This window comes from Lemur catta, chromosome 19, assembly GCF_020740605.2.
Source record: "Lemur catta isolate mLemCat1 chromosome 19, mLemCat1.pri, whole genome shotgun sequence".
NCBI lineage: Eukaryota > Metazoa > Chordata > Mammalia > Primates > Lemuridae > Lemur > Lemur catta.
In genome coordinates, this window is record NC_059146.1 from 18786988 (window position 1) to 18797458 (window position 10471).

The 10471-nt window shown below is 43.4% G+C and overlaps 2 protein-coding genes across 2 annotated transcripts; one reads left to right on the forward strand and one right to left on the reverse strand.

Moving 5' to 3' along the window:
• The first annotated feature begins 288 nt into the window (after positions 1-288).
• DUXA (double homeobox A) lies at positions 289-5294 on the forward strand. The gene is given in 9 exon segments (XM_045531804.1): positions 289-438; positions 1423-1537; positions 1938-2083; positions 3124-3203; positions 3205-3230; positions 3662-3702; positions 3705-3730; positions 5088-5146; positions 5260-5294. Coding segments are annotated over 9 exon segments (678 nt in total).
• A 724-nt stretch (positions 5295-6018) lies between these two features.
• USP29 (ubiquitin specific peptidase 29) lies at positions 6019-8760 on the reverse strand. The gene has a single exon (XM_045532519.1). The coding sequence runs from the start codon at positions 8758-8760 to the stop codon at positions 6019-6021; it is 2742 nt and encodes a 913-aa protein (XP_045388475.1).
• Positions 8761-10471: the final 1711 nt, after the last annotated feature.

Below are 10471 nucleotides of genomic sequence, written 5' to 3' on the forward strand. Positions count from 1 at the left end.
TGACTTGTATTGTTTCCAATCCAGATGAACAGAACACATTAGTCTTCTATAGTTTCTCCAAACAGAGGACCCTGCCTTTTCCCAGTCATGGCATTCAAATCAGCTGTAGAAGTTGAAAAATCACCCTTGTGTGTTCAAAGACTATGTACTTGTCTGAAGGCAGTTCTCCAGTGGTTCCACTGGATTCCAAACAGGAAGAGGAAATGAGAGACTACCTTGAACCTGAAGTTTGAATATATAAACTTACATATTAAATGCTTTATCTCTCCTAATCTTTCCATAGAAACCATGGCAAAAAATCGTAGGCGCTGTCGCACCAAATTCACAGATGATCAATTGAAAATCCTCATCAATGCCTTCAATCAAAAACCTTATCCAGGTTATGCCACCACACAAAGACTTGCTTTACAAATCAACACTGAAGAGTCAAGAATCCAGGTAAGTTACAAGTTCTGTATCTCCAAGATTAGAAGTACAAAGGAAGCAGGGAAAATTATTAATATTATTTGAACACATATCATGTAGCAGTGTGCCAAGGGCTGTGTGTGGATTATCTCAACTGCACTCAGAATAAACTCACAAAGATGTTGTTCTTAGTCTCACCTTACTTTGAAAATACGGATACAGAGGATGAGAGAGCTCATGGGGTGGGGAGGAAGTGTGCAGGTATACCTTCAAAGGGGAGGAAATGCTTGAGTTGGTTTTTAAATACATAGTAATTGTGGCAACTATTTATCAATTAAAAATAATAATTAGAGCAAATCCTATTGGGCTCAGATTGTGAAGGTGCTAGATGCCAAGTCTTGACCTAAGACTTGGGACTTGGTAGCATGTTGACAGAAGTCAGTAATAATCTTGGGCTTAGGTGTAATAAGAATCACTCAGGTGGGAGGATCACTTGAGTCCAGGAGTTCGAGGCTGCAGTAAACTATGATTGCACCACTGCACTCCAGCCTGAGCAACAGAGCAAGATGCTATCTCTTAAAAAAAATTAAAAATGCTGGGTACAGTGGCTCATGCCTGTAATCGTAGCACTCTGGGAGGCTGAAGTGGGAGGATTGCTTGAGCTCAGGAGTTCGAGACCAACCTGAGCAAGAGTGAAACCCTGTCTCTATAAAAACAGAAAAAAAATTAGCCGGGTGTGGTGGCATATGCCTGTAGTCCCACCTACTCGGGAGGCTGAGGCAGGAGGATCACTTGAGGCCAGGATTTTGATGCTGCTGTGAGCTAGGCTGACGTCACAGTAATCTAGCCCGGGCGACAGAGCGAGACTCTGTCTCAATATATAAATAAATAAATTCTAAAAAAAGAATCATTCACATACTTTGAAAAAAGGAAGTGATAAAAAAAGGAAAAAAGACAGTGATGAAGCTGCAATGACATTAACATATTTAATTATCTTATCTTCTTTTCCTCACTTAGATATGGTTTCAGAATCGAAGAGCTAGGCACAGATCCCATAAGAAGCCAGAACATGAAGAGGTTTCTGAATCAAGCCAAAGCCATGGACAAGGTCACCCTGGGAAGGAGAATCAAAGTAAATCTCCTGCTTGCGTTCCGTTCCATTCCATTCCCCAGCACAGTCTATCTGTGACGGAACCAACTACCATATGATTAAGAAAATAAAGTTTCCTCCTTGAGGACTTCCTATTTAGAGTTTGGTGGTAAAGGGTTCAACATGGCCCTGGGAGTTCTTGGGCCATCTGAATTTTCCCTGCTGACTTTCTGCTGGAATCCAGAAGCCCAGACGTGTCATCCTGTGTCTCCTGTAGGACCTTCTGCCTGAAATGGGCTGGGGACAAGGTCCTCTCAGGGAGAGTCAACATGTTCCAAATTAGATGGAGATGAGGGATCTGTTTGAGTTCCAAGTTTGGATGTGAAAACTGACCCTCAGAATGTTCCTTGAACCCCACAAACTTTGTTTATATCTTTCCTAGGAGGAGAAGGCAGACGATGTCGCACCTGCTACACTGCCACTCAATTACAGACTCTCATCCAGGCATTTATAAAAAACCCTTACCCTGGGATTGAATGCAGAGAACAACTTGCTAAAGAAATTGGGGTTCCAGAGTCAAGAGTCCAGGTGAGTGATAAGGAGTCCAAACTGTTCCAGCTCCTAAGGATCTAGGTATATAGGAAGAGAGGCTGCACTGGCCCTGGGCTGTTCCTTAACATGGAAGACACATTTCAGGGCCTTTCATGAGCTGTTTTCTGCCTGGTAGGTTCTCCTCTCATGTGCCACATGGATCAATCTCACATCCCCTATTGTTTAAGACATGGGGTCTGCCTATGTTGCCTAAGCTGGTCTTGAACTCCTGGGCTCAAGCAACCTCCCACCTCAGCCTTCCAAGTACCTGGGACTACAGGCAGTTCCACTGTGCCCAGTTCCCTTTCTCTATTTTCTACCTGTTGTGATCAATGTTGTGTCCCTTGGGCCCTGAACAGTGCCTGGCACATGACACTCAATAAGAATTTGTAGGATGAATGAATGAAGATTACTTAACATTTGAACATAAGCCAGTTACTTAACTGAAGTCTTTTTTTAAGACAAGGTCTTGCTCTATTGCCCAGGCTGCTGTGTAGCGGCATGATCATAGCTCACTGTAACCTCGAACTCCATGTGCCTCGCAATACAGACTGATGGAATTATATTCCACTTTAGGATGTTTCAAGAACAAATTCTCAGACAGGCTGCTGTATTTCTCTGAGATAAATGTTAAATTTCTGAAGTGGACATAATAATTGCAACCTAAGGAATAATTAGAAGGGCTGAAGGGATGAACTGGATATAAATACTTCAGTCAAGGCCGGGCATAGTGGCTCACACCTGTAATCCCAGCACTTTGGGAGGCTGAGGCGGAAGGATTGCTTGAGCCCAGGAGTTTGAGACCAGCCTGGGCAACACAGCAAGACCCTGTCTCTAAAAATAAATAAATAAATACCAAAGGATGAATAGGGATCTTAAAAATACATAAATAAATAAAATAAAAATAAACAATAATGATCTTGGGATTCCGCCTACAAAAAAATAGCTGTCTGTGTCTTTCACCATAAGAAATCAAGCAATGGTGACTTCTGCATGACATTATTTGCTTTAATTATCTCTCTGTTTTACCCACTTAGATTTGGTTTCAAAATCGAAGATCTAGATTCCATATCAACAAACAAAAAAGAGAACCTGATGAATCTTTAGAACAAAACCAGGGACAAGATCTCTGAGGGAGTCCAAGGTAAGCAGCCTGTGGTTCTCAACTTGGTTCACGAGAGGAACCTTCAGGGTTTCTTCATGGGAAGTGAGGTGTGTTCTCACCCAGGTGCCTTCAGGCTCCACAGAGTCATTGGTCACCATTTCTGAAGACTCTCTTCAGGGTTTGTGGACCTTCTACAGAATTCCAGCACCCACTTTTCCAACCGGAGTCCAGCAACTCCATTAAGATTTTGTTCACTGATGTCTCCTTAGTGCCCATGACATAGTAAATGCTCAATAAGCTTTTGTTGAAGGTGTGATTGAGTGAATGGAGGAAGGAATCCTTCCAGGGGCAGGCTGGGGCATGGCTTCCCCAGGAGGTATTGGATTAAAAACACAAGAAAGGGTTAACTTCCATGTCTGTCAATAGAAACTGACCTCTTAGATTTTTTTTCTCCTATATTTCCTCCTTAGGTATAGAAGATACTCAAAATGGCACCAACCTCACTAGCAACCCTCTTCATTCTCTGAAGCCAGAACACGGTGGACACAAACAAATTCAGTGTATTTATTTTTTATTTTCTACAAGCTAAGGAAGATCATAGATGGATGGCACAGTGTATTTTGATATCATCAACTTGGGCCCCAGATCTCTCGTGTAGTCTTCTTGGTCATCTACCATTCTCCTGAGACCACAAACGGAGCCTTCTGGACAGAGTGAAGGACTTCAGGAGGCAGAGACAGACACAGGAGGCATCACTGTAGAGGTCGGACAGCCCACCGACTCCTGCCGCAGGGATCCAGCTCGAGCATCAGGGCCCTCCGTGGGTCTGTCACCTGCTGCGGGGCCATCGCGGCGGTGGTGACAGCGCGCGGGCCAGGTCCTCACGCACCAGCCGACCCGGGAGGGATTGAGGGAGTGAGGGGGATTAGCTCCTGGTCCGGGGCCGGCTCCCGCCCAAGGGGTCCTCAACTTAGGCCGGAGGGGAGGAGGTGGAAGCGCAGGACGGCGGTGGAAGGAAGGGCGCGGCCGGCCCAGGAGCACCTCGCTCGGTCACCGTCTAGTTCTTCTTGGGGTCCGCAGGTCCCGGAGGGGAAATGGGTAGCGTGGTGGGCTTGGATCTCGCGGCGGCTGTGCCGGCGAAGGGGCGGCGGCGGCCGAGGAGGAGGAGGAGGAGGGGGGTCGGAGGAGAAGGGGGGGGGGGGAGAAGGAAGAAGAGCGGGAGCGCCTCACACCGCGGGAGCGACGGAGCCGAGCTTTATTTCTTTTTTAAACAGTACTTTTCTTCTTAAATGCTAAAAAATATTTTAACAAATCTTGTGCATATACTTCTGATTGCTTTTCTCTTTCCCACACTTCTCTGCCTAATTTTGCACCACACTCTATGCATCACCAGGCTTTTCTTATCTCTTCGCACCCACAAATCCTCCCAAATTCCATTCATCTATTCACGTGGCCTATTGATACTGGGTTCTTTATAGACTGTTTAAGCCTTGGCTACATACCAGGCTGTGTTGTACATTTATGAAGGTGGGTTTATGGTCTTATTCATATTAATAGCATAAGCAACACTTTACAGTGCTTTTCAATTTACAAAATCACCCTCATACCATTTAATATTCTGTATTTTCTCTGTAACCTTGACATCATTCCTTGCAATTCCTGGAAGGATGTGCAAATACAGTTGATTGTTCAGTAGCAAATTTTACCAGTAACCAGTTATAAACACATGTGGAAGCCAGACAGTGGTACATCTATTGGTTGGTTTTTATTTTAACATGTTTACAAAGGAAAGGCATTCATGAAGTCAAGGATGTAGGGTCCCCCAGTTCTCCCCACTTTCTGTGTCCTGACTGAAAATTGCAGTTTCTTGACCCCTCTCTGACCCATCAGTTGCAGGTTTTTCCCAGGAACCTTGAACCCAAACTGGGGCCTTGAACAAACAGGCACTGATAAAGGTATCTAGGTTTTTGCCCCAAACGCTAAAAGCAACTGGCCCTGGCATGAGCCAAATTCCTTAAACTTTCCCCAAAACTCCATGCCCTGACCCTCTTGCTGTGGACATACTTAGGTGGAACATCCTTTCTCCTCTCGCTGTCCACCTGAGGATACACTGCAGCACTCTGTAAGTTCCCCTAATAGATGCTGTGGACTGATCAGTATGGTGTTTAGCGCTTCTTTCTTTGGAATCCCAGCCGTACCCATCGTGGGGCAGTTTGGAGCACTTCCTTGTGGAAACTCCCTTGCTGCCACTTATCAGGCAACTCTAGCCTCAGGTTTGGGAGGATGAAACAAAGGAACACAAAAAAAATGCAATTTATTTATTTTTTAATGTAACTTAAATCATTTACATAACATAAGCAATTTATAGAGTGGTAAAATACACCAAGACACTCTACACACTGGCACAGTGGTACTCTTTCAGGAACATCAGAACCTCCCACGGATTGCTGGTCCCACCTCCTGTTTCTGAATCAATTGCTCTGGAGTGGGACTTAAGAATTTGGATGTCTAATCAGTCCCTAGCTGCTGATGTTGCTGGTTCAAGAACAACATGTTGAAAACCATTGCATCAAAACATGGAAAGCCCCATTCTGGTCTTGTAGGAGAGAATGATGCACATCAGCCTGAATTCTGGGATCTAGGAGTCTGAAGAAGTTAAAGCAGATATTTCCCCATAATAAGTGTTTCTCATTGAGTTCCATCTGTTCCTTCTTCAGATTAGAGCACAGGATTGTCCTTCCATGGATTAAGCAGGGACTGAGTGAGGCTGTCAAGGAGGTCTGTGCAAAAAGATATCTTCTTATTCCCCCTGAGGAATCACCCCTGCCTAAGTAGTTGAGAATTTTCTGCCTTTTTCAAATGTCTCAAAAACCTCATTGTGCATGTAAAAGAAGATGTACCCCGAGTGAAGCCTTGCATCCTGAATCAGAGTCTCTGGGATTTCTGAAACTCGTAGATCATCATATGTGAACCAGGACTGCTGGTGAAAGTCATAAGCATCGCTGATGTAATGCCCTGCATCTCTAGAGTTCCCGATATGGCTGACGACACTGATGAGCCTGTAGACCTGAAGAGGACCTCTCATCTTCACATTTCTTTTTGGTTCCTTGGCTTCATCTTCTGTGTTCTCCATCTCCAAAATGGCTTTGTTTCCCAGGCTCTTATCAGAATCCAATGCACGAAGGGAATTTATGTTAGCCTTCTGAAGTCTTAAATCTGTAGATCTACCGAGGGCCTCGTCTGCATGTTCCTGGGTGTCCGGCTTCCTAGTAGGATGCCCAGGAGGTGGAGGTGATGCCTGCTGAAGGGACTTCTCTTTGATTCTCTTCTCAGTACACTGCTGGAGCTCTTCAGCTATTCCTTGAGATCCTTCTGGGATCCTGTTTCCTTTATGCTCATAAAAGCCACTGGTAGACTCAGTGACAGTGTCAAAATCTAACTCTACAGATGTATTGGTTTCCTCATATTTCTTAAGTTCTGGATTTTTAGGCACCTCTTGCAGATGGATCTCTGTAAGATCTGTGTCTGGGCTGCCGACAGGCTTGCCTACGTCTTCACAGATCGTGGGGAGACAGTTGTCTCCCTGGTCCACCATTGAGTCAGCCACTGGCAACTCCTTTTCACTGACCATTTTATCTTCAGAGTTTACCAATTTTGACTGTGGCTTAGAGCCATTTTCCAGGTCTCTCTGATAATGTTCTTGATTTACTTCTTCACAGTTTCTCTGGAATCTTTGTAGGTCAGCGTTCTTGTCTGGTGCAACGTGTAGAACTAGAGAATCACTTGATTCTGAGGTTGACTTCGCCAATAGTGTTGATGGGCTGATGCTCTCAGGAATTAACTCCTGAGAGGTTTTCAGGGCCTTGCAGTCCCCAACAGGCACGTTAATGCTGCTCAAGGGAGGAGGTGATTTGGTGCTTTCATTGCAATGAGAAGATAAGCTTAAATATTTGGGAATATAAATTTGCTGCTCATTCTTCACCAGCAACCAAGCATCATTAAACCTATAGCGTTTCAGATGAACAATTAGGACCCTGGGGAGCCTACTAAATTTGTGCATTGCAACAGAACTATTGTGATTACACATCTCACATTTATACTCAAGTTCTTCTGCTTTAAAGAAAAGATCGAAAGAATTTTGAATAGACAAAGGAAGTGTTTTTTCTTCTTGGTGCAGGTTAATGGAGAGATAATTGTTCGGTTCTGTCTTGAGAACAGCATGCCCACAGGCTTTGCAAATAATGGAGAGCTGCAATTCAAACTCAAAATTAGCAACCACAGGACAAACAAACAGTTTGGTGAGAGCATTACCAGCATACATCCGTGGAGATGAATTTTCATCCCCAGTTTCCCTCTCAGTCTTCAAAACAGAATTTAATTTTTTAATGTCCTCTTTCAGCTGGTCTAAACACTGACCTAAAAACTCATGAGCATCATTCTGCATGTTGCCAGAGAACACCTCTGCAACTGCTGAAATGGCATTTTTAACATTTACAAGTAACTCTTCCTGCGTCTGTCTATCACAAATATTTTTCAAAGCAAACAGCATGCTCAGGGACATAATAACACTATCAGAGGGAATTTTCTCCCATGGGAGACCTTGCATGAGTAAGTCATCAGCAAATGATGGAACCGCAAATAGTGATTGTAAAATTGCATTCATGTAACAGGTGTTTCCCAAATTGGGGAAACCTTTCCATAGTTTCTCCTGGGTGTTATTCGATCTCAAGGCATCCTGGCTGTGCTCTTTTTCCAATGGAAGTGCCCAACCTGTTTTGGCAGAGAAAGTCTGGGTTGAAAGAACAGTCATCTCTACATTGGGATTTCTATTAGAGTTGGGCTTGAATGAAGATCCAAGTTTCAAATTTCTATCTTTTTCTAAAGCTTTCAAACTGGATGGTTCCTTCCTATTGCTTGTTACACACTTGGAAGAATCCATCTTCAATTTCTTGTTTAGTGTAAGGTCATTTTCTTTCAGAAAGTCCTCATTCATCTCTAGACCAGATGATAGCGTTTTTTTCCTCTTTTCACCTCGATTTTCTAAGAATGCTTTGTTGACAAGTGTCGGTGATTTTGGCATTAACAAAGGCATTTTCTGAGGGAAAGGCATTCCACTTCCCTTTTCAGTATGAAAGGATCTATAACTTGGCTCGTAACACATTTTGTAAAATAAAGTTTTGTCAATTCCTTTCTGTGTATTCCTGCTTTCAAAGACACCCCAATCATTATCGCGTTTCATGGATTGTTGAAATTTGTTTTGATGGACCAAGTCCAGGAACATCTGCAGCTGTTCGGCATCATGGAAGGATAATTTGTCAATAAGCAAGGAGATGTTGTTTTGCAAAGTTAAATGCAGGCAGCTTTGATTTTCTTCATAATGTCTAACGACCACACTTCTAATATTATTACTCAACTGAAAAACCCTTATGACTTCCCTAGATTTGAAAGTCACCACCAGTTTAATATCCTTTTCTCCTTCCACTGTTTCAATGAGTGCTTCTTTCAACTCAGTCATCCCAGTCTTCTCGCTCCAAATTTGGATGAATCCATGTATCTGCAGAGGAGTCATCCTTTCTCTACAAATAAAACACTTGTGGATGTGATCTAAAGAAAAAAAAGCAAACGCATACATTTTAACCAAAAATGTATTAACAGTGATGTTTTATGGAAAACCATACATAATAATAATTTGCTTTTGTTAGGTAGATAGTCATAATCTCCAGCTCTTCTAGGCACAAGGCTTCCCTGTTTTAGTGCTGACTCGAGTCATTGCTCCACCTGGGAAGAAGGATAAGGGCGGGTACTCTATTTTGGTGTTGCCCCATCCTTAATCCTATCCCTGGGAAAGGAGGGAATGCTTTATCAATCTGGGGTTACTCCATCATATTGGCCCTGTTGGTGATTTTTCCAAGATAATACTCTGGACTTGACACTTCGGTGTGTCTGGTCATTCTTCAGCCAGGAGCACACCAAGAACAAGGGCAGACTGCCACCCTAAGTAAAGACTGTTTGGTGAAACTACTTATATTATGAAGCTATGCCAGTTTTCTAGAAGACAGACTCAGAGCACATGCTCTTTCAAGGGAGCTGTTAGGAGGGAAGGATGGTGAGGGAGGAGGCATGTAAGTGGCCAACAGATATATGAATGTGTACTCAACATCACTGGTCATGAGGAAAATGCAAGTCAAAACCATACCTAAGGAAACAGAATTCCCTGCAATATTTGCAGTGGGTTGGTATGTGAAGGAAAATCAGAATACTGTAGGAAGAATTAGTGAGGAGGAGAGTAAATGCTGGACATGCAACCAGTATTGTAGATACTGGAGTAGGAGGTGAGCTGATGTGCTAGATTAGCAAAATTGAGAGGAAAGACGAGAGAGGCAGAGAGAGACAGAGGAAGGGAGAGAGAAACATGAAGAGGGAGATGCACATCTTAAAACAGAACCAGAGAGGTTTCAGAAAGGATAAAAAAAAATCTCTCTTAATTTTGCTCCCTCCCCTCACTCGTAGGTCTGTTTCTCTCCAGGCAGTCAAGAGAATGCCATTTCTGACATGCTAACTTCTGAAAAAGCAACCAAGTTCCGATGAACGCAACACACAAAAAAATCACCCTTTGCTTACCCACAGTTTCTACCAAGGAAATGTGAGTCAGAATTCAAGGAAATTTCAGCTTTGAAGATCCATCCATGGTCACATAGCAAACAGAGTCCTGAGTGCCAAGGGTGTTATTGGAAAAAATTGGCCAGGCGAGGTGGCTCACGCCTGTAATCCTAGCACTCTGGGAGGCCGAGGCGGGTGGATCGCTCAAGGTCAGGAGTTTGAGACCAGCCTGAGCAGGAGAGAACCCCATCTCTACTAAAAATAGAAAGAAATGATCTGGACAGCTAAAATAATATAGAAAAAAAATTAGCTGGGCATGGTGGTGCATGCCTGTAGTCCCAGCTACTTGGGAGGCTGAGGCAGAAGGATCGCTTGAGCCCAGGAGTTTGAGGTTGCTGTGAGCTAGGCTGAAGCCACGGCACTCACTCTAGCCCGGGCAACAGAGTGAGACTCTGTCTCAAAAAAAAAAAGAAAAAAAGAAAAAAAAAAAAAAAGAAAAAGAAAAAATGGCCAGTCTAGCAACTGAACTTCATTTAATCAGTCCCACCCATCTCTAGTATCTTTGATTGTATTATCTTTAAAAAGAAAAACTAGGAAAATCAACCTTCCTCCAAACACCTGTAAATTGATTCAATCCAGGAGGAAACCTTGATAATGGGATTATTTCCAAAGCCTTCCTA